General features: G+C 47.4%; 1 protein-coding gene across 3 annotated transcripts in view; it reads left to right on the top strand.

The window, feature by feature from the left end:
- SMOC1 (SPARC related modular calcium binding 1) overlaps positions 1 to 24,560 on the top strand; it is a 149,077-nt gene that overhangs the window by 45,590 nt on the left and 78,927 nt on the right. For all 3 annotated transcript variants that reach the window (XM_012656229.1, XM_012656227.1, XM_012656228.1), the window contains exons 2-3: positions 18,966 to 19,131; positions 20,275 to 20,387. In XM_012656229.1, coding sequence (XP_012511683.1) covers positions 18,966 to 19,131; positions 20,275 to 20,387 — 279 coding nt within the window. The remainder of the gene's footprint in view (positions 1 to 18,965; positions 19,132 to 20,274; positions 20,388 to 24,560) is intronic.

Genomic DNA, 24,560 nt, shown 5'->3' on the forward strand with positions numbered 1-24,560 from the left:
CAGGGCCATTCACCTGCTCTGAAAGTTCCGGACCAGAGAGTGGCTTTGCCATCCTGTTACCTGAAACCTAGCTGTCCATCAAGCCGGGACCAGGTGTGCAGTGGTGGTATGGTGCTGGTGTGCTCAAAGGAATGGAAACACCCTTCTCCACGTCCATCCCATGTTTCTCAAATACAAGTTCACCCGCGGGCGTGCTGTGGTTTGCCTGGAGGTGTGTGGAGCCCCAGGCACAGCTTCCTGTAGGGACGTTGGTCTGATAGTAAACTCACTGCGCTTTGCAGGAGAATGCATGATTGAGAAGCTGGGTACCTGCTAAGCTGCAGGTGATGAGCTTCCTCTGCTGCCTTGGGTCCTTCCCCCGACTTTGCTGCAAGGCCGCCCTCAGCCCCACATGCCTCTTTCTGTTTCCCTGGGGGTTGGGGGTGCGCCGAGTGAAAGGGGCAGTGGAAGTGAGGAACAAAGACAGCCACAAAGGAGTCAGGAGGAGAGGGGGCAGTGGGAGCCAGAGGGACCTTTTGGTGCCGTGTGGGCTTCAGATGTGGCATTGTTCATACAGGTGCAGCTCTCCTCGCCTGGCTCTCAATGGCTGGATTAGGCACATTCAGTCTTTGTTCTGACACCGCAGCCGGCCCCCTGCTCTATTCATTCAAAGGAGGCTTTGTGGGCCTGGGGACCGACCCTTGCGCTTTGGGAGCCCCTGTGCCGGAAGATTGAGAGTCGCTGGCGGGGCAGTGACCACGCACAGCGGCTGTGAGGGGTTGGGATGCAGGGCACAAGCTGCTCTGACAGGGCTGACAGCATTTTGGGGATGGTGGCACTGGTTCTCCTCTGTCACCTTCTGTCACCCCACGAGGTGTTCTGAGCTATTCTGAGGTAAGCTGTGCAAACTAGGCTAGGCAGCAGTTTTCAAACTTCTTAAAGACATGGAACTCTTCTCACATCAAATCGCACTGTATTCTCTGTGGCCAGACCACTGGGAGTTTTAATGACTAGTACGTGTATGGTGACACAGATTATGGTGTGCAAAGCAAAACTTTAAACTGATGTGGTTCTCTGAGTTTTACCCCTAGCACAGCACAGGCAGGAAAGGGTAAAGTTTTGTTGCAAAGTACATCTTGAAGCTAAAGTTTTTATGTTACTCTTTTACTTCAAGCCAAAAGTGACCCTTATTGGAAAGGTGTAAATAAAAACTAAGTGTTTAGGGTAGTAGTATCGACTTATTGGAAAATTCAGCATGACAATTGTGGGGTTGTAATCACATTGTTCTTCCATTTAAAATAGTCGTTATTGCCATCCCTGCAAGACAAATAAAAGGCATTTTTTGCTATAGTTAGTTAACACTTGTATCGTTTCTTAATTTAAAACTTTTTTGAACTTAAAATATTTCCCACTTCCTTTTACCATGGTGATTTAAAATCACTGTAAGATAAAATTAGAAAGAAATACACTCACAGAAACGTAAAATACAAAGAGAATTGGCTACTTCACAAAATATCTGAAGTTAAACTCTGTGTGACAACCAATCCCTAGAATCTTTGCTAGCTTCAGTGAAACTATGTTGCGCCCATGGAATGCAGTTCAAAACCTCCTGATTTAGTTGATAATAAATGTCGTAATATAGTAACATCTAAGATATATCAAGCACTTTTATGTGACAGCCTCAGAACAACCTTTTTACGAGAACTGCTGTGTTTCTGTGCCTTAACAGATGAGGAAACCGAAAGCTCATAGAGGCAAGTGTCTCGATCCAGGTCCCCAGACCAGGACTGGCTCCCAGGTCTGTCTCATTGAAAGTCCATGATGCCACCACCTGCCCTGCATTTTCTGCCCAGGATGGAGGACCTCCCCACGCAGCGCCACCTTCTTTGCTATGTCCTGTTGAAGGCTCGGATCTGGTTTCTGTTAAAAATGTCACAGCTGATTGACAGTTGGGTATTGATTTAGTTTGGCGTCTGTTTCCCTCTCCCCACCTACTCATAAACAAAGACAGCCCCTTTCTGCCACATCAGAAATAGAATGGCATTGACTCTGAGTTTTGTTTCTCTTATTTTCATCTTGCCGTGTTAGAGAGCAGCTCCCCGAGAGAGAGAGCAACACTCCATCCAGCCAGGTGGGGCAGGAAGGATGGCACAGGAGTCTGCCCACAGCAGGGGAAATGCTGGGTCCCAGGAAGACTGCTGCTGTGGCCCACGTGCCATGGGCTGTAAAAGACTCAGAGTCTTTGTTTAGTCCTACCGCCCTACTGCCTCCTGTTCCATATTTTTTTAAGGGGATGATTGGGAGGAGGGGAGAATGTGGTGGTAGGGTATTAGAAATCTACATTTTCTTTACTCAGTTGTGCAAAAACATAACCACATTGGTGAATTTTTTAAATTACTGAGCCTTTATGCAGTGATAAAATGGAGTCATAGGTCTGGGTTTGAATTCTGACTGTATGGCCTTCAGCAATTGCTTAACTTCTCTGAGCCTCAGTTTTTCCATCTGCAAAGTGGGTTGCAAAATATTACCCTTTGAGTTGTTGTCAGGATCAATTAAAATCATTTGTTTATTGTACTTAGCCCTGTACGTGGTACATGGCAAGCACACAATAAATGGGAATCCCTTGAAAATTTATTTCTACTCTAACCTCTTCCTCTCTAACTCCCTCTTAGAGTCCTTGGAAATTTTAGTGGTGCAATTAGGTGCTTTATAGTCTAGGTTTTGGATAAATATAGTCTTCTTTCTTGGAACTTCTGCACTAAAATATAATTTTTAGGCAGTTTTCTAGTGGATACTGGGACCCCGACAGATTTAGATCTGGCATGGAGAATCTATTTAAAGCAAAGCAACTTCTACTTTAAGTGTCTTCTTCAGAGATGCTTTAAAACAAATGCATCAGAACATGGGAGGATATACTTTATTGGGGTAAAAGGGGGCAATTTAAATGTTGTCTTTTTCTGCTTTCCCTAGAAGGAATAATTTCTTATACGAGACCAAGCAGTCCAGCATAAGTTATCCTTAGCCCTGTCCTCTTGGAGGCCAGGCCAGGAGGCAGTCAGCCCTGTAGCTTGACACAGCCTACATACTCTGATTAGCTTGAGCAACTTCTGGAGTTGGCCTGGGGCCCTCCCGCGTCCCTCCTCCAGCTAGTTTTCTGGGTTCTTGTTAGAGTTATGTTCTTCCAGATAAGGTCAGAAATGGAATTGCCTTTTGTGGGGGGCTCCCGTGTTGTGACTCAGACCAAGAAGAACCTTCTCTAGGGAGTTTGCTACATGTGGGTGGTCGTGCTTTGGCTTAACCCTACGTGGAAATCTGAGGACACTCTGGGACCTGACTGTGTAGTACCAAGGGCCTAGGACATCATCTGGATGTGAAACACCAACAGCAAGGATGTGGAGACTCAACACAGCCCCCGAGGCCATGGCACCATACCCCTCACTGTGTACCCAGTGCCTGGCACAGTGCCTGGCCCATTGAGGGGGTGGTTAACAAATATTTATTGAATGAATGTGGCAAGTCGTAGAGATAGAATATAAAATTTTATCTTGCAGATTTTGAATTATTTTGCAAGGAAGTAAATACGAGGGGACTTTTGTTCTCAGGGCATCTTTCAGGAATGGCGGGAGAGCAGGTGGCACTCTGCTTCCCTCCTGCACCTGAAGCTAGAGCTGCTTGTCCTCCGAGGTCTTATTTTTTGGCCACATGATTTTTATTCCTCCCCCAGCCCCCCTGGGGATGACATATTCACCACCCATCATCACCCTCTAGGCTGATGGCCGACCCGGGAGGCCTGTGCGCCTGGAGAGGCTGCTGAGTGCTGCTGGCAGACTCACGTCAATCCTCGCTTTGGCTTGGAGATTCGAGTTCATCCCGACTGGGGAGGTTGAGCTGCTCTGTGGAGAAGGCTGTGCCTCTGAGCTGAAGAGGGAGACTACGTGGTGAGGAGGCTGTTGCCTGCGTAGACACTGCCCGAGAGATCACCCGGACCCCCCAAAGCTAATGGCAGCGCTTGGAAGGGCCACTGAGCTGGTCTATGCTGATCTTCTGAGAGTTTTGGGTGTGACACAGAAGAACAGGAAACCTCACCAGACTCCTGGAGATAAGGCGGCCAAGAAGACACCCTTCCCTCCCACTCCAAGTCCAGGCAGGCCCCTCCCAGGCCTGGCCTCGGGTGGGCCCTTGGTCGTCAGACTTTGTTGTTCCTGAGGTGACACCAGAGTTTGGGGTAGAGCTTTGTATACAGCTTTGCTTAAGAGGCTGGTCTGGGTCAAGCTGTTTGCAGTTCTGTCTGTGCCTCGCCCTCATTCCTTAGAAACAGGCATATGGTGGGGAACTTGGAAACGAAAGAAAAGTGCACAGAGAAAAACCAAACCCATCTATAATCCATCTGTATTCCTCCCATTTAGAGAGAGCCACTCTTAACATTTTGGTGTACTTCTTATCTTTTATCTTTCTCTCTCTCTGGAATGGAAGGAGATACACATATGTAGATATACCTATATGTATATATTATCTGCATGTATATATATTTATATTTATATGTATGTTTGACATTCTGCTTTGGTCTTATTTAATTTTATATTATGAGCATTTTCCTGGCCAATAAAAGTCTCAGGGACCCCTCTGAAGGCTGGGTGAAAAGTCTTTAGTCCTGAGTTTCGTGGGCACCGAACTTTGCATCAGAAAGCCTGTGAGGTCCCCGTCTCCTGTGAGGGTGCACGTTTGCCTGGTGTCCCCGGAGGCTTTCCTGAGTGGCTTCAGCTTGCCCCTTGCTCTCTCGTTTTCACAGGATTGCTTCACCGGTGGGATCTGCCCAGTGCAAAGGTAAATGTCCTCTCAATCTGTTTCCTAATCCCTTGTTTGAGGGAAATCAGAACTTCAGGGTTACAAACGTATGGACTCATAGAAAAAATCCTCAAAAGTCAAACATGAGTTTTACCCTTAAAAGAAAGACATTCTCTCTGCCCAGTAACAAAAAGGGTTAGAACATGGAAGAACCATTCTTTCTCTCCCCGAGGAGTGGGTTTGCTCTGGTTTTCCATTGATCTCCTCTTCCTGCCTGTAGAATTTGACATGGTTTTATTTACTTTTCCTTGGCTCAGTTTGGGTCAACAGAATTTCTTTCTTGCTCAGAACAGCCTCACACTTGTGCGAAGTAGGACGTGAGCCTGGGCCTTGGACAGCAGTAATCAATCCTTGTCCCAGCTACGCATTGGGGATTTTCAGCTCGAGATGGTCTAACAGCAACAGGGTTTACGTGGCACGTGGCTGTTACATGTGGGCCAAACGATTTCTTCGTCTTTTTTTTTCTGTAAGTGACTTTAAAGGCGCGTATCTGTGTGTGTGTGTGTGTGTGTGTGTGTGTGTGCACATGCACGCTTACATGTGTGTAAATGCTTGTGTGTTTGGTGATCTGAAGCCAGGCACCAGTACCACAGGATCTCAAGATGCAGTGGGAACAGCAATAAAAGGAAGCATGCATTTTAAACACACGCAGCCCCGACAGAATTCGATGATATAGCAAGACTGGGATTTCCTCCTCTGTTTGTTTTAGTCTGCACTTGCTCAGGTTGATCCCCTGGGCTTAGTGCTGTAAGGGAGTGGATTTCCTCAAGTGCTGTGGATAAAGCATTTCTTCCTCTGCTATCTCCCTTGTCAGTGTAAATCTCTCCACCACGTGAGTGGATAAGAAGATGGGCCTCTGTGTGCGCCGCAGGATCTTCCCCAAATGAAATGGGCGCTCAAATGACATTTTCCTTTGTGATAATTCCATGACATCAAAAATACACCAGTTTCTCCATTGAGCGATTATGGAGCCATGAACTAATTCCCAGGGGCCCGGGGGGTGTACTGCTCTGCCTCTTGATCCTGCTATGTTTAGAATTTGTGTGCAAGTCTTTTCTCGTGGGTGGCCTATGGTGAGGCTGCTCTGGGCCCCTCTGTGTTGATAAGGGGAACAGTAAATGGTAAAAGCACAATATGTGAATGGACAAATATTTTCTAAGGTCAGAAAACTAACAGCAGCAACACCAGGAATCCCAAATAGTGGTCTTGGGAACACTGCAGGATGGGAAAGGAGACCTGGCCAAGAGGGGAGTCCGTCTTTTGGGTTCAGTGGCTCAGTCCTGACGCGGGCTGTGGGGCCGTTGCCGTGTTGGGGGTGCGGCAGGAAGCACGTTGGGTTGGGGCTCAGCTGGTGCAATTGGCTCATGCAGGAGGGACTGGGGGTGCCCATGACTTCTGAGGGAGGCATGAGGGCTCTCTCCTGGGGTCTCCATTCACCTCCTTTGGAGAACATGTTGTGACATTGTAGGGCTTGCATCTGATAGCGCAGAGCAGATCCAGAGGAGAGGAAAACAAGACTTCCGGTGCTATTGTTTTTCAAGTAACTCAGCTGGCAGCTCTCTCCTTCAACACTGACCCTAGACTCTTGAACAAGAGCTAGTGGTTGTGCCCTCAAAAGATCATTTCTTAAGGGCTCTTCTGAGCGTGTGTGTGTATGCGCACATGTGCACACATATCCCTGTGTCCATGTGATGGACACACACATGCCCGGCCCATGAACAGGTTCAGCCGATCGGCTCTTTTATTTGGGGGACTATCCAATTCCCACCCCTTCAAACTCTCCTCCCTACTTGGGCCAAGTGGTATTAGCTTTATTTCAGCCACATTGTGAGCTACTGAGGCATTTTGTCAACCAGCCTGGGAGCCTAACAACCAGTTCCGGTGTAGTCTTCATGGAAAATTGATCACTGGATCCACAATTGGCTTCTGCAAGATCTTCCTAAGTTCTGGGCTGCCTGTTGGAATCCCACAGCCTGCTAAGTGGACCTCAGCTCCCATTAGCGTCTATTCTTGCAACTGATCTTTCCAGACCTCTCCTATGTGTGATTACAAAATGGTGCCACATTTACATTTACTCCCAAATTACAAGGACTCCAAGACCCTCATCTGCTCAAACAGTAACTCTCCCTCACCTTAGTCCTTACTTTGGGGTGCCTTACATGCTTCCACAAGCTAGTCATAATTTCCCCCTTTGTCCAAAGGACACTCATTGCTGGCTGTGCCCATATTGAGAGCACCCAGGTCTCGCTCAGTGGGACTAACTCCAGCTACTGCCAAAGCTGTCCATCCAGGTGCCGGAGCAAGGCTGGGCTTCATGCGGAGGCGGGGAGGAGGACCTGCCTCATTTCTGTGTCACTTTGTCATCTAGGCCCTGAAATAGCTCTGTGAGCGCCCAGAATCTCTCAAAGGGCTCTCAAATCTCTTGAACACCCCTTTCAGCTTTGCCCAGAATCTCACCAAGTCTCCTGGGAAAACAATTCTATCTGTTTGGGACATTGTCCTTCCAACCAGAGGGGCTCAGTCACGGCCCAGCCCCCGGCTGGGTTGGGACCAGCTCCTCCCTGGGTCTCCCATTGTGAAACACACCACGTATCTAGGGCGCAAACTGCTGCTAGTGCCGGTGGAGCAGGGCTGGGGGTGCAGAGGAGTGCCTGGGCCCCGTTGCCACCAACAAGGATGCTCAGGGACATGCTAGATGTTTCTGTTGTAACTAATTCTCTGTGGAAACTTGGAGCATGGCACTGGACAGAGCTTGCAGGAGTGTTCAGGACAACCTTGTAAGGAGCCAGTAGCCTTGGCTGAATAAATTGCTCCTGCCAGGTGAAGAAGGAGTGCTAATTTAACAACCCCTTCCTATCAGATGTGTGTGCCGTTGGGATGAAGGGCGGGGCACTTAGAACCAAACAGGCACAGAGAAACGCCTTCCTTGTCCTCTTGCCTTCGCACCTCCACGAGTGGCTCCTCTCTTATAATCCGCAGTCTCTTGGATGCACCCTGAGACTTCTTTGTTGCTACTTGTTAATACCATCCACTTAATCTTTATTTTTTTTCCCAGCGCTAGTGGGCTGAGAGGATTGAAAAAAATTTGAGCCCTGGGGTCCTGGAGAGCCCTCTGTTTATTTGATTTGGAGTGAGAGGAGTTTTTATTTATGTTGGTGGCAGAATTTGAGGGATGAGGAGGGGAGTGAGCATGTGACCTTCTCCCAGCCCAGCCCTTGCTTCCCGAGTCCCGTTGGCTAGTATTTAGTGACTGGGGTCGGGGGGTGGGTGGTGCAAGCAGGAAACAAGAATAAATGCCTTTTGCCTCTGAGCAAAAGGTTTAATGCCCTGTTGGTGATCAAGGAGGCTAAAACCTAAAGGGCCTTTAAGCTACAGGACTCCACTCATTCAAAGGAATATTTTTATCTCCGCTTGTCCTCATTTCTCCTCCTTCCTCGCCAGGATGCATACTTGTGGCATCCCACCTTGCCCTTCCTAGCCTCCTGGAAGTCCTGGAGGGCGGGGATGGAGCACACTGATCTTCCCCCCTGGGCAGCAACCCCATTCTGTACAGAAGCTATAGTGTTTGGTTCTCGGTGATCTTGTTTCCTCCGGCAGCTTCAGGTTCCACCTGGCACATTTGCTTTTCTGCCTGGGGTAACCAGCTCCTGGGGAGAAGGCAGTGTGTGCACAGACACCTAGTGTTGGGCTCAGAAACTCACCATGACTGAGTTGTGGATCATCGCTTCCCTGTGGGGAGTCTGCAGCCCTTGGGGACCGCTGCTGGGTTTGGATTTGCTCAGCTCGTGGTCTTAGTGTGGCCGTGACAGTGTGGCCACGCTTATTACCCAGGACGTGCAGCCACTTCCTTGGCCCAAATATGTCCCTTCTTTTCCATCCCCACTGCTGCCTTTTTCAGGTACAGTAATCTCCTAATTGTCCTCTCTGTTGCCTTTCATACCCCTGCCTGAGATTTCCAAAGCTCAGGTCTGATCTTGTCTTTTACTTTCTTCACTGGCTTCCAATTCCTTAAAAAAATAAAAAAATAAAAAGACAGCAGAGAGTTTTCAAGACCCTCCATGATCTCACCCCCAGCCTGGCCCTGAAGCCTTATTTCTTCCATGAATGGTCATTTCTAAACTGTATTTTGGAATTAGTTTGGTGGTCTATTTATGTGCACCTGTTGCTGTTGCTTAGGGTGTCCTTAGACTTCCCTACCTACCCATGGAAATCTTTGATGATCCAATTTTTGGCCCCTTCCCTGAGAAATCCTCCTGGATCCTTCCAGTCTGAATTAACCTCTCACTCTGACCCCACAGAACACGGGGTCAGCTGCTCTGTCCACGGCACTGGGTAGAGCCCTGGGGCATGGTAGGTGCTCAGAGATTCTTTGCTGAGTAGATGCCTCTTTTTGCTTCCTCCCCTCCCCTCCTCTCCTTTCTTTTCCTTCTTAAGGGTTAGCTGTGGCCATCTCACATCTTGGACTTTCCAGCTTTCCATTTTCAAATATTCTATCCTTTTATCTGTTTGTGACTTTGCTTCCTGGTTGCTGGCTTCAAAAAATGCAGTCCCTGTAGTTAGCTGTCCACATATCAATCTTTGCAACTAGATCAGCTTTTGGGGGCAGGGCCTGTGTTCTTGTTTATTTTCATAACCCCCAATGCACCTAGCGCGATGCTTCGTATTGAAGCGGGTGGGCAGAGAAATCTCCAGAAACCTCTCTGAGTGTTTATCGTCGGGGGGTCGAATGTGCCCTTCAAAGCAAACATTCTTTAGAATTATTATTATTATTTTTTGGTTTGGGTTTTATATTTTTTGCTTGTTTATTGATTTATAATTTACATGAAGTACAATTCACCCTTTTTAGGTATACCCTTTTATGCAATTTAACAAATTGATGTAGTTGTATAACCACTACCATAATCAAGATACAGGATATTTCTATCACTCTCTCATGCTTCTCCCCTACTTCCAGGCCCTGGTAACAACTGATTCGATTTCTGTCCCTTTAGTTTGGCCTTTTCCAGAGTGTCACAGAAGTGGAATCATGTAATACATAGCTTTTTGGGTCTAGGTCGCCTTTCATTTAGAATAATGCTTCATTTTTTTTGGAAATTTGATGACCTGGGCCCTAACCCAGGCTTTATGTGTATCTGCCCTTCTGAAAGATTGGCATGGGGCGTGGGTTTGGGGGTGCGTATGGGGTGTGTGAGTTGGGAGCATCTGAGTAAACTCTATCCCCTTTGCATCCTTGTTGGGGTCTCTTTGGCCCCAGGGTCTCAGCTGCTTTGTCTGACCCACTCACCCTCCCTCCCTGTCCCTCCCCCACAGTGGCACCCAGCGTAAGAGAGCCTTCTCCCCTGGGTCTTGGCCAGGCATCCCTCTGGCTGCGGGGGCCACAGTGGAGGAGGGAAGCTGGGTGGGTGGGGTGAAGTGGCTGCTAAATTCCTCCCTTGGGGAGGGGGTGGCGCTGGGGTGACGAAGGTCAAGCCTCTCCTGGCTAAAACAACAGAAGTGGTTCCAGCTGCCCAACAGCTGGAGGGGGGTGTCTGCTTTCCCTCAGTGGCATGAAAAGCCCTTTAATCGGGCGTGCTGCTGTCAGGCCCCACGGTGGAGGTGTGCAGAGGAAGAGCAGACGCCGCCGTTGCTGCCAGGCCTCTCCTTCCCTTTGACCTCCCTTATTTTCCCTTCTCCATCTTCGCCCGGCCCCGCTCCCAGGCCACCGGATCGAGGCCCTCCTTCGCACCTGTGTAAATGCTGTGGTCATGGGGTCAGGGAAGGGGGAGGCCAGCTGGCAGCAGCAGGGCTGTGGACTTTCAGTGGGGAGGACGGATTTGATGGTGGACGGGTGAGTGATGTGTTAATGTGAAACCGCTCTCCGTTCCCAAAGATGCGGGGCCCAGAGCAAAAGGCCAAAGTCCGGTTTTGCAGATGGTGAAGAAGGTGGTGAGGGGCGGACAGTGCCTGGTTGGAGGGTGAGAGGCTGAGCTGCAGCCAGACATCTGGAATGGGATTCTCCAATTTTTCTTGCAGGCGTTGGCTCCAGCAGTGGCTTTTTCCCCCTTTCAGTAGCAGATTTACCTCCCAGAAATGCTTTTTCATACTTGAGTTCTAAAAACTTGAGCTGGACTTTGATTTACAAACAAGACTGAAAAATACCTCCTCTCTTAGGGAAGCTCTCTCTGCTTCCGGAGCCCTTTTCCTCTCCTGTCCCGCTGAGGGGCTACTGTTAGAGACTCCATGCACTGTTGCAGAGTTGACAGCAGGGCCCCTGTGTCCCTTGGCAGCATCTGGGGCACAGCGCCTGATAAACACCTACATGGAGGGAGGCACTGTGGTGTAGTAGAAGGAATCTGGGCCATGAGAGTCAGACTTAAAGGAGTGCTCTACCATGTCCCGGCCCAGCCTTGCTGAGCCTCATGTTTCCTCCTCATTCATTCAAGCCATGAGTGTTTAATGAGCACCCACTGTGGGCATGGCCCTTGCTGGACACTGGGGATCCAGCAGTGTGGCACCAGATCTTGGTTTCTGCCTGCACAGAGTGTACAGCCCAGTAGGGGAGGATGTAATCACAGTTGCGCACGGGCCACAGTGGACAGTAGAGGGTTTCTGGGGGCTCACTACAGGGGTCTCAACCTACTTTGGAAGTTAGATGCCCCAAGGAAGCAGCATTTGCCCTGAGATTGGAGGCTGTGAGGTGGAAGCACATTCCAGGCAGGGGCTCAGCGTGTGCATGGTCCCAAGGCAGGCAGGAGCAGTAGAGGGGGCTGCGATCTCTGCATGCCTGTTACTTGCCCAGCAGGCACGCAGGTAGGCATTGCCATCCTTCTCTTTCCTTCCTCATAGGCATTTGCAGACTGGGCATTTGCAGGTGGGGAAAACTCACCATTATTTACAATGTTGAATCTGTAGGAAAATGAATTCAGGGTGTCAAAAAAGTGACTTATAAATGCATCCATTTTATCACCTGGCTATTCTTACTCAAGTGCATGCATATGGTAGCTGCCAGAAAAACCAGAGTACTAATCACATTGGCTATTAAATTGTCGGAGCTTTCTACCTTGACATATACTCATTTTGGGCTCAGCAGTCGAGGGTCTCAGATTACTGCCTGCCTGACTTATGGTTGAGATGACTTATCTCTAGGTTGGTGGGAAGGCTTCCTGGAGGCTAAAGCCAGGCTCATTGGGAATGAATTCCATGATCATTTAGTGATATCCACCATGGGAATATGGGTATTGTCTCACCACACTGGTTCCTTCTCTTCAATGACTTATGGATTTTTTTCCTTTCCTTCAATTCAAGGGAAAAATACTGTGTTTAATATGTGGCTTTCATTATCTAACAGATGTTCTTTAAAAGAAAAGAAAGTAACAAACAGCTTTCATTACTCTATATGTTTGAGAACATTAAGCTTTTGGTGGTGGTTGGACAAAGAAAATTTCTTTTCACAGTAAGTGACAGAAAAAGGGGCTACTTGTGGTATATTTTAGGTAAGGTTTGATATTCATTCATTCATTCTTCAAACATGTGCTGAATAACTGCTTTGGGCCAGGCACCGTGTTAAGCCCTATGTATGTAAAGAGGAATAAAACATAGTCTTTTATAGCCATGTAAATAGATAAATGATAATGTAGTATATTGAGGGCTTTGATGGAAGTATGAATATAATGCAGCTGGAGTTCCAAGAAAGCTAATGGTGGCATTTAAAACATGAAAATATTTGCTTTTTAGGATAACCTCAGTGGCAATGTGGAATTTGAGCTTGAATTGGTGGGCCAGGAGGTTGGTGGCAAAGAGTCAAGCACCTAGGCAAGAGATAGAGGACTAAATGAAGTCCTTGTGGATAAGAGAGGAAAGCCTGCTGGAGACAAAGGCCCAGCCAGCCCGTAGCTGTTTCAGCCACCCCAGCTGAAGCACCAGTGAGTAAAGCCATAGTGGTTGTTCCAGCCCCAGCCAAGCTCCCAACTGAATGCAATCAAATGTGTTATCTCAGCTGATACCACGCGGAGTAGAAGAACCTTCTAGCTGAGCCCAGCCAATACACAGAATTATGAGAAATGATAAATCATTGTTGGAAGATACTAAGTTTAGGGGTGGTTTGTTTTGTAGCAATAGATACATGAAGCAAAAATGCTGAAAGCAAGTACTTGAACTTGTGTTACATATGAATTTATTAAAGAAAAACCTGAAATTAGTTTGAGTTTGGCTTGTGATTTCTGAGTGTGATATCATAAAGAGAAATGCCACTTGTTGCTCCAAATTGTGGAATTCACTCTCTCAAACCCAGTGGATGGACCACTGACCTGGTTGTTTAGTATGACTGCTACCCCTTCCTCTATATGCACATTATAGAGTTATACATTTTACAAGATGCCTGTTTAGATTTTAGATGCTGATTAAGTCAGCATGATATTAGCAGGTGGAAGTTAATACTGTGAGAACAGCTCTATATTGTAAAGAATTGAATGTCTCCTTCCAGAAGGAACCTTAGGCTGGCTCTGTTGCTACCCACATTGTCATGGAAACTTGGCATTTGGTCAAACCTAACACAGCTTGTGGTATTGGGGTGGTCTCCCTGAGAAAAAGCGGAGGTAGGGTTTGCATTCTACTCTGCTGGAGATGGAAGGGCAAGGATCAGCATGTGTGCATTTCAGGCAGAAGAGGTGGTTGGTCTAAGACTAATTTCATCTACCCTGATCTCCTCCATGGCAAAGGTGGCCCCAGCCAGTAGCTTACTTTTCCAATAGGAAGGATAACTTGTTTATATGTATTTTAAGCGTCTGTCCTACTTTACAAATGTGACCAAAACACAAAATGTTTGGAGTCATATACTCCCCAAGGAGAGAGGGTGGGAGAGAACTGCAAATACACAATTATCCCAGCCCCTTTTGTTTGGTTTCCGTATTATGCAATCCTATTTAACATTATTATTTTGTTTTTATTGTTCTTTGGTTAGGAAGAAGGAAGGAAATCTATGTGAGGATTTTTATAAAAATACTATTTTCCCACTATAGGGAAGTGGCTCAGTGTTTGGCTTGTTGGGGAGACAGCTTGCCTCTACCCAACACCAAAAATTTCCACCAACCATGGTTGTTGTTGTGCCCACAACAGACAGTCGCAGCAGGGTGACTCAGACTCTGAGGTTTGTCTGTGTGCTGGGAGAACTGACATAGACCACAGGCTGGTGCTGGGGACTGCTAGTCTGGACTCCTGTCTCCTGCAAGAAGAGAGGAAAAAGCCACCTTCATGACTTCAGGTGGACTGTGACAGACTCTTGGGATATCCTGGCTGTTGACCTATAAGTAATGAACTGATTTACTGTCTAGTTTCAAAATGCAGATGTTATTCTCAGGATTGACTTCTTTTTTTCCCTTAGTCCAATCAGTCTTAGCCTGGCTCAAGTAGGAAAAACTCGGTTGAGGACTCTCCTCATCTCCTCCTCTCTCTTGGTTTGTTTGCTTTGTAGCTGGGCTGTTGCATATGGCAGCCACTAGCCACATGTGGTCATTTAAATTTAAATTAACTAAAATTAAACGCAACTAAATATTTTGTTCCCCACTTGCATTAGCTACATTTCAGTGTGTGATAGCCGCAAGTGGTTTGTGGCTACTATATTGGATGGCACAGATATAGAACATTTCCATCATTGTGGGAAGTTCTGTTGCACTGCGTGGCTTTGGTGCATTCCTGAGTCCCTAGGACTAAGTCCTCTCCTGGTATCTCTATCTTAGTGTCTCTGTGGTATCCTGCTACCATGCTGTATGGTAAATGTCAACTTGCTTGTTGTCTCCACCCTAGAGTGTAAGCTCCCTGAGGCCAGAGACTATGTTGGTTATGTGTTGCTTCCTCTGCCTGGGAGCGTATTGGGCTCACTGTTGATGCTCACTTACTGAGTACAGAGTAGAAGAACAGATGGATGAACAAGCTGGAGGATTACCTTTTTCTTAGTGTTTGTGGACACAAAATAATCCCTTTCGGGCCCCGGAGGTTTGAGTGATCCTATTAGGGCATAGTCATTCTGTTTAAGCTCCATTTTACGGACTTATTTGGGTTTTTTTTGTTGTTGTTGTTTGTTTATTTGTTTTTAAACAATCACAAATACACACAGTTCTTGACACAGATGAAAACGAGACCCCACAGTCAGCTGAAAATGGTCTCTAGCAATGGCCCCATGCTGTCTTTGAACTTTTTACTTGGCCTCAAGAACTGGTGATTTCTAGACAGGAATCTTTTGGGAGCGCTTCCGAAGCTGAGAACGATCTCCGTGTGCTGGGCTAGGTGGGGCTTCTGGAGCTCTTTAACCTGTCTGTTTGCAGACAGAGTGTTCCTCTTGTTATTAAGCTGGTCTCTGGCACAAGTGCTGTGGCGTCTCTGCTGGCGCAGAGCAAACAATTTTCAAACTGAATTTATGGCCCATGGCTCAACCCCACAGGGATGCCTGCAGCTCCCCTTTCCCGTGAACTGTGGAGTAGACGGCAAGGCAGCCTCAGTGGGTTTAAAAAGAAACTTTGTCATTCTCTCTCCCTCCTTTTTTTCTGTGTATTCTCTTTAAAAAGCCCCTTTTCTCATTTAAATTCCAAAGAAAAAAGATGAACAAGAACCTATATGTGATGTAGGATATGTTAACTAATTTAATCTTCCCACAATACTAAGAGGTACAGGGTATGTTACTACTATCCTCCTTTTACAGATGAGAAAACTAAAGCCCAGAGAAGTTAGGCAACTTTCCCAAGATTAAACAGAATGTAGGTGTGGGATCTGGGAGTGACACCCATCCCCTGGACTCAGAGCCATGCTTCTAACCACTGGGATGCACTGCCTTTCATTGTCACAGAGCAATACTGTAAACGGAAACACTAATCCCGTTGCAAAAATGACTTCACAAAGTAAAAAACTGTTTACCAAGCGCCTACTGTGTGCGCCAGACACTGAACACTGAGTATCCAGATAAGGCAGCCCTGCCGTCCAGGCACTTCAGGCCCACTGCGAGATGTTCCTGATAAGAGATCTTGTTCCGAGGTGGCGTGAGGACAGGACGCGCTGGGCTACCTGTGCCCGTGTGTAATGCCATAGCGGGGGTGAAGGGGGGATGTGGCCTGAGAAAGCAAGGCTCAGAGCATGGGGGTGGGGGAGTGGCCCCAGGGATCCCCGCCCTGGCAGGAAGCTGGGAGGCCAGGTCTGTCATGCCACGCCAGCAGGGTTTGAGGTAATGCCATGTGGAAAATGCCCCTCAGCGATACATTCATCCCACAAATAATGGGGTGCCCCAGCATGGTGCTAGACGCTGGGTGGGGGCTGTTCCAGGCAAAATAGACATCATCCTCGTCTTCGTGCAGCTCAGTTGGGGATTCCATTGCTAATCAAACCATACAAATAGAGTCATCATCACAAGCTGTGTCACGGGCCATGAAGGAAAAGTGAGGTGTGAGAACTTATTGCAGGGGACCCGTCCTCACCGGTGAGAGTCGGGAACACCTCCCAGAAGAGATGGCGTGAGCTGGCGTCTGAAGCAGGGTGGCAGGGAATGGAGAAGGGTCGGCGTGTCTGAAGGCCTGGAGGTGGAGGGAATGGAGCTAGTTTGGGAGGTGGAGAGCAGGCCACTGTGCCCCCACAGCAGTGAGCTGGCGACAGAGGAGCCAGAGCAAAGTCTGGGTTGGAGGGGGTGTCCCCAGGGACAGATTCTGCCTGGCTCGGGCGACTGTGTGAAGGTCCTCAAGGGCAGTGGACACCACTCAAGGGGCAACCTGAGGGAGCTGAGGCTGGGGGTCCTGTGAGGGGGTTGACTGTGGACAACACTGTCCCCTCTTGCCATCCTCATCAACTCATCCCTCCTCTGTGTGGCAGCCTGGGAGGCAGTGGCTTCCTCTCGATATGACTTTATATGTTATTTATTTTTGCCCTGAACACTAGACTCTACCAAATGCTGTGCTCATGAGACACTGCCAGGATAGTTCCCTTGGGGCCTTGGGCAGGACTCAGGTTTAACCTGTGAGACGGCCAAGTTGCACCGTCCATCCCGACTAGGCCTGTGTAGTGGTGTCGGCCCGCAGATGGCCTTCCCCTTGCTAAGCAGCCAGCACCCAGGCATGAGGTCAGGGTGGCGGGAAGGACTGGCTTTATGGCTGGCCTGTGGTCTGTGTACTCATGGACAGGCTTGGACTCTCTTGGAGTTTGGCCAGTGTGGGGTGTGTGTTTCCAGTGCTCCCTGGGAGGGTGTGGTACTACTTTCAATAAGTCTCATCTGTGTGCTTCACACAAAGGGCCTGCAAATATGTCTGAGACGGGGCTTGTATTCACACTTTCCCAAAGTCTCTGTGAGCTTGGTGTGAGTATACAGTCAACTCTAGCATTACCAACGGCCAGATGTGTGTTCCCAACGTTGCCGTGCATTATTGCAGGATATTGATCCTCTAACCCTTCCTGCTAAAGATCCTCCAGTGTGCCCAGGGCTCTGCCATACGGGAGTGAGAGAGAGTGGATCTAGCTCTCAAGGCCCATGTGATCTATTATGGGTTATTGACCAGAAGCACATAGATTGCAATGGCCCATTATTGTTCTCCAACTGTATTCTATAGTTAACAGGAGGTTCACTGATAAATGTGCTCAAGATCAAATGAGTTTGAAAGATGCTTCTTTGTGTATGCTTCTTAATCTGGTTATTGATTGCCAATAACAAATGACCACGAAACATAACTGCTTTAAACAATTTAGTGTTATCTCTCACAGTTCTGTAGGTTAACTGGGCTCAGCTGGGTGGTTCTTACTTGGGGTCTCTCATGAAATTACAGTCATCCCTCAGTATATGCAGGGGATTGGTTCCAGGACCCCTGAGTATACCAAAATCTATGCCTACTCAAGTTGTATAGTTGGCCCTGCTGAACCCACATGTATAAAAAGTTGCTGTCCGTATACAAGGGTTTTGCATCCCATGACTAATGTATTTTCAATCCACATTTGGTTGAAGAAAATCTGTATGTAAGTGGATCCATGCAGTTCAAACCTGTGTTGTTTAAGGGTCAACTGTACTTATTTTTCATTTTTATTACTTGCAATCAGATAACAGGTGGAGCTAGACTCATCTTTACTCACATATCTCTGTGCCTGGGCTGGTTGGACATTCTCTTTCCATATGGTTTTGACACATGCTAACTTGGCCTTCCTCACAGTATGGTGGTCACAGGGTTGTTAGGCTTCTTACATGGTGGCTGGTTTTCCTCAGAGTGAGGATTGCAAGAGGCCTAGGAGGGAGCTGCAAGGCTTTGTATAACCTAGTCAGAAATCCCAAAACATCACTTCCACAGCATTTTCTTGGTCAAGCAGGTTTCTGAGGCCAGCCAGTCCAGATTCAAGGGGAGGACATTAGATTCCATAGCTCTATGGGAGGAGCAGTGAATAATTTGCAGCTATCTTTAATTTGCTTTACCTCCTGGAGGTTCATAATGCATAAGCATGTTTCAAAGTTATCTGAGAAATCCTGCACCAAAGAAATGTGTTTCCTCAGCATTGCCCACGCTGATTATTATTGCTGTTTTTAAAATCAGGAAATCCCTTTCCCACAGAAAATCACTTAACCTGTATTCTGCCAGGGAGAGGTGGGAAGAAATTGAAGGGTGGTAGGTTTGGGGCTCAATACTGTCTAATAAATAAAGCTTTACAAAGATGGAACTTGGAGATTTATAGTGAGTTCCTGATTTGAGGAAGTACCCAAATAGGGGAGTGCATGACCATCTGCATGGATGGTTAAAGCTTTGATTTTACTTCCAGCAGCAGATCTAGGTTCAAAATCAGCCTCTATCACTTATAGCTATGTGACATTGGGAAAATTACCGCGTTCTGGTCTTTAGTTTTCTTGTCTACAAACTAAACAGTTCTTATTTTATAGGATTGTTGTGAGGACTGAGACCCTACATGTGAATTACTTGGCACAGTGCCTGTTAATGGTCTGTTATCCTTAGGCATTATTGTTGTTATGCTGTATAGAGAATGCCTTCCTTGGTTAGACTTTGTGGCTGCTAAGTTCCCTTCATCTCTAGGGTTTAACAACTTTGGGTTTATTTGGGACTTGCTTCCCAAGGGCAAACTAGTACTGTAAGTCATAGACTCACCCTACTTTTCTTGCAAAAGTAACCCCTATTCTCTTTTACTTTTTTCCAATCTAGTTTCTAATAAGTGACCGTGACCCTCAGTGCAACCTCCACTGCTCCAGGACTCAACCCAAACCCATCTGTGCCTCAGATGGCAGGTCCTACGAGTCCATGTGTGAGTTCCAGCGAGCCAAGTGCCGAGACCTGACCCTAGGCGTGGTACACCGAGGTAAATGCAAAGGTGAGTGTACGCCCCTGCCCAGCCAAGGAGAGGCTCCTAGGCACCACAGCTCCCCGCACTGTGCACTCCCCAGGGGGAGCTTGGAATGAGTCTGTCCATTTGGTTTACTGTCCTCTCACTCTACCCCTTCTACTGGGGCATAGGGAGGGAGAACTGGTCTACCTGAAGCAGTGAGCGCTTTTCTGTCTTGCAAACACTGCCACCAGGCTAGGACTTAGAGAGATGTGCTGCTGTCTGGCTAGTGCTTTTCTTTTTTTCTTTTTTCTTTTCTTTTAATAGAGATACTTAAAATGGCAAGACATTATTGCTGGCTCCTGAACAGGGATTCCAGATTGTTGGCTGACAGATATGTTTTATTTGGTCTGCTCACATGTTTAAAAACATTTGGTTCAACATTTAAATATTGGGAGATTCAACATAAAAATCTGGCTTTTTGTACTTTTCTTCCAAAATTGGAAGTTCTGGTAACATTAGGTCTGTGTTCCTGCAAAGCAACAGAAGGCTAGAGCTGAGTAGCTACTACCCGCTTTAAAGGGGACCCTGTTCTCCAGTTTGCCGCAGTCTTCAGCACTCCCTATAGTCTCTCAGAACTAAATGCCATTCTTCTCATACCCGGCTCATTTCTCTAACTTATGTCACCTTCCTGAGTCCTGTAGATATTTGAGTGTGTGACCCTGGACTTCTTAGAGCCATCACAGGAGTGGCAGCAGGCTAAGCAGGCTGCCCTAGAGCCTTTGATTTTCTAAAGAAAGTATTTGCAATTCTTGAACCATAAAACATCTTCGAGCCCCCTCGGGCTTACTACTTGTATTAATAGAATAAACCAAGTGAAAAATAATGGAAGTGAAACATTTTTTTTCTGGGTTAGGGTAGGGGTGGGTACTTGGGAGAAAAGACAGGCAGAAGCTGGTACAAACATGAAGCCTCCACTCCCCGTTTTTCTAAGGATAACTTTACAAGGAAGGTGGGCTGAGCGACAGTCGCTAGCCACTGCCCTTTGATTGTCAGACAAGCCCGCTGGGGGTGCGGCTCCCCCCAGGTGGAGGGGCTTCCTCTGCGTTTCTACACGGGCCAGCCATATTGTCCCGTGGCTCCAGCGCGGAATCCAAGTGAAATATGAAATACACTCCTCTCCCCTTTTAGATGCTGGCCAGAGCAAGTGTCGCCTGGAGCGGGCTCAAGCCCTAGAGCAAGCCAAGAAGCCTCAGGAGGCTGTGTTTGTCCCAGAGTGCAGCGAGGACGGTTCCTTTACCCAGGTGAGACCTCGGACGATTCTCCCGGGCCCGTTTCCTGGACTCAGGCACAGGGGAGGTGTCCGAGGGGCCGCTTGGCGCCTCCACTTTCTGGGAAACTGCTGAGGGAAAGGCTCTTCAACTCCCCCCCGTGCTACCTCCCCGTCCCGGGCCCTCCACGCCACCTCTTGCCAACTGGCAGTGGGTCTTGAAAAGAGGCGTGGACGTCTGAGCCAGGAAACTGGCATGGCTCGGTCCGTCCTCCCTGCGGGCCCTCTCCTCGGAGGGCTAGACCTGCGCTTCTCTCTTCTGTCAGACGTGGGCTCATGATTTTTTCTTATTCCTGCCAGTTTCCATGGGCAACCCCGGCATTCGCTTCACTGTTTATTGCTACCCCTCTGGACTCCCTGCTTCCCAGCCCCAGTCCTTGAATGAAGCGGGGCCCTCTTTGAGCACAAAGTGTTCTATGATTGTTGGAGTGAGCGAGCGAGCGTGTGTGTGCGCGTGTGTGCGTGTGTCTGCACACGCGGGCGTGCACACGCGGGCGTGCGTGGGTATGCATGCACTCAGATTTTCAAACCTCTTTTCAGGCCGTCCCACCTCTCATCCCGCATGATCTTCCGGGTAGTGCTTTGTAGAAAAGGAATGCTGACCGTGTTGATGTTGGCACAGACTATTTCTAAAACACAGGCAGTGGCGGGACAGTAAGGTGCTCCTTAGGGAAGCCCTGGGCTGCCCCCTCCTACACAGGGGCTGTGGCTGAGGTGGGAGGTAGCATGGGTCGGGGGAGGAGGCTTCAGTGAGATGTGTGCCCTCTGGATGGAGGTGCTGTGGCGATGGGAGTGGGGAAGGTCGCTGGACAAGGGCGAGCTTAGCCAAGTGGTTGGGGACGGGTCTCAGTGCCTGCGACTTTCATTGTTTAATTGAGCAGCGTTTGGGGGAATCCCTGTCTCTTAGAGCTGGGGCAGAGGCTTCAGGGGTTTAAAAACTTCCCTGTAATTCTGAATCAATGGGGCAAAGGGTGTTATCTGGCCTTTGGTCCGGAGGGGTCTTGGGTTTCATTTCTGGGCAGGGTGCGGGGGATTACTGATTTGAGACTGACTGACTGCCTGTTGGGGTGGAAATGTAGAGAGATGGGCGGAACTGAATATCGGTGTTTTAAAAGTTTCCCAGTTGATTCGAATGTGCAAACAGGCTCACGAACCGCTGGGTTAAACTGACCTTAGCTGCCAACCCTGGGAGAGGTGCTTTTTATCTGTTTTCTCCTCTAAGCCTCGCATAGCCTGTGAGGTAGGTGTTTTACCCCTGTTTACAGATGATGCAACAGCAGTGGGGTGTGGAGTAGCAGAGCTGGTTCAAACCCAGATGTCCCTGACTCCAGAGCCCCGCAAAGACCTCCCTACTCTGCTGCTCTCTGAACTGGCACCTGTCCTAGAGGCTCTGCGGTGGCACTGGAAGGAGGCAGTCTGGTGCTGTGGTTAGTGCCGCTTCTGGAGCCAGACTGCCTGGGCGTGAAGCCCAGCCCCCACCACCTCAGGCAGGTCCCTGAGCTTTTCAGGGTCACAGTTTCATCTCTGAAGATCGGAGGTTGATATCTCCATTATTGTTATGTGTTATAATAATAATCGTGTGTAATCATAATGTTATATATATCATTATATATTACTATTATTAGTGACTATTAATATAACTTCCCTCATAAGGTTGTGATGAGGATTAAATGAGTTAACACATGGAAAACACTTGGAACACGTAAATGCTATATAAATATTTATATCATCATTATTCCCATCTCTGCTGTGGTTCTACTACTCAAATCTTTCTAGGATTTTATGGTTGATATCAATTAAGGAAAAAAAAAACCAAAATCTTTTAAACTTGAAACTCCCCACGTTTGAAAATTGATGAATTCTCTCATCAATTTTTTTATTGACTATTTGTTCTAGTAAGAAGAATGTAGGTGATCTTTGTGTATATTTGAAACTGCATTGCTAAGAATTCATGTCAGGGGGTGGGGGCAAGAAATCAGACCTCTCTCAGATTAGTTTGCGCTTAGACAGGGTACAGGTAACAGAGGGGAGGGGAGAGTCTGTGACATCGGTTTTCCCTTTCTCAAGGCTTGTGTAATCCTGGGTGTGTTGCTTATGAGGACAGTTGACCCCTGCCCTCCGGATTCTGAAGTGTTTGCTGCCTCGTGACAGACAGCCTGCTGGCCGGCTTTTGTTTTGTCGAGGCCAGGCTGGACCAGGTGGTGTTTGCTGGGGGAAAGGAACTTCCAGATTAGTCCAGGCTGAATTGCTAAATGAGAGGGCCCCTGAAGTTCAGCAAAGGTTGTGTAGACAGTCAAGAACCCGCTCATTTGTTTGACACGCTAAGCACTGCCATGTGTCTGTAGGCTCGCCCCTGTGGGCAGCCAGACAGCCAGACAGCAGGCCCGTCCCAGCCAAAGTGATTGAAATGGATGTGCCTTTCCTCTGATCAAAGACACTGCAATAACTTCACAAAACGAGGCTGCCTCTCTGAGTGTGCTTCAGTCACAGTGACAGGCTGCCAAAACGCCGAGACAGATGCTTTCTCCTTCCCCCAACCTGCACCACCACTTAGCTGGGCTTTTTTTTTCCCCAAGAACAAAACCGAGAGACAAACTACATTGCTTTAATATTCTTTAGAATATTGATAGGTACACATCCTGGTGTTAATAACATATTTTAGGCCTGTGAATATTACGCAGTAACCCTCTCTTGAAATTTATGGAGGGGCTCCACCCCCGACCCAACTCACACACACGAGTGGCTCATCTTCCTTCCGCAGCAGCAACGTTGTGCATTAGATTTTTCAAAGTCCCAATACCCGGGCCACATCCCAGACCATTAAATCAAATTCTGGGATCGGAACCCAGACATTGTATTTTTTCAAGCTCTCCAGGTGATGCCAGTATTTGGTCAAAGTTTCGAACCACTGTTCTAAGGACTTCATCACTCTTGTTTCTTGATTACGTCATTGGGTGATAGAATTAAGCCTCTTTGGTGATCTGTTGAGGAAGGGCAGGAGCTACAGGCTTTGTCCTTGGCTGTGGTCTTATCTGTTTTCTCTTTTGGGTATAGGAAACATAATTCCTGACATCTGTTCTACCGAGTCTTCTGCCAAGCAGTTGTCTGGTACCCAAGCTGATTAACTGAAGCATCAGTCATAGTGGGAGAGTGTTGGATCTTCACCACCAGACAGTGTGGGCTGGAGCTTGGCAAGAGTGTGCATCATTGAATGATAATGATGTTTGTTGACTCTTTATTGAGTGCTCCTAAGTGCTAGGCACTGAATTTTACACCCATTAATCTTCTCTAAAACCTTTTGAGGTTATTAATATAATATCTTTATTTATAAAAGAAAACTGAGTTTTGAAGGGGTTGAATAGCTGGTTTGAGGTCACTAAGCTAAAAAGGATTTGTATTTAAGCCTGCCTAATTTTGAGACCCATGCTTTTAAATTTTGGGAGCTACAAAAGTGGCCTTGATGCATATGTATTCCATTTTCATCACCATTGTTATTCCAATTCTCTCTCTGATGTTGTTGAACGATCAATTAAACAAACATTAAAAAACCCCAAACTTTTGATTATAGAAATTTAAAAAAATACAAAAAAGTAGAAATAACAATATAATGAACTCCATGTACCCATCACCTAGCTTCAATGATGATTGACATGTGGCCAATTCTGTTTCATCTTTACCCCATTTTCATCTCCCACTTCAAATTGGATCGCTTCAGAGCAAATCTCCAGACACAGTATCTTTTCATCCTAGACATTTCTGAGCTCTGCTGTATTCTGGGCTGCAGGCTGGTTGCCATGGGGCATTCAAAAAAATGTCATGACCTCTGCCTTCAAGGAGTTTACATGTAGAAAAGATATTAAGACGTATGATAAAATAATTATGTAAAAGACCATATATACACAACTGGTGATGTTCCAGAAGTCCATTTACAAGTCAGTTATTTGGAGTTCTGAATGCATTTTATTGTTAAGAAAATATATACACATATAAAATTTCTGAACATAAACCCCTTAAACAAAACCCAAAGCAAAGCTGGGCATGGTGGAACGTACCTGTAGTCCCAGCTACTCGGGAGGCTGAGCTGGGAGGATTGCTTGAGCCCAAGAGTCTGTGGTGTGTTATGATCGCACCTGTGAATAGCCACTGT

Source organism: Propithecus coquereli, unplaced genomic scaffold, assembly GCF_000956105.1.
Source record: "Propithecus coquereli isolate 6110/MARCELLA unplaced genomic scaffold, Pcoq_1.0 Scaffold5, whole genome shotgun sequence".
NCBI classification, from domain to species: Eukaryota; Metazoa; Chordata; class Mammalia; order Primates; family Indriidae; genus Propithecus; species Propithecus coquereli.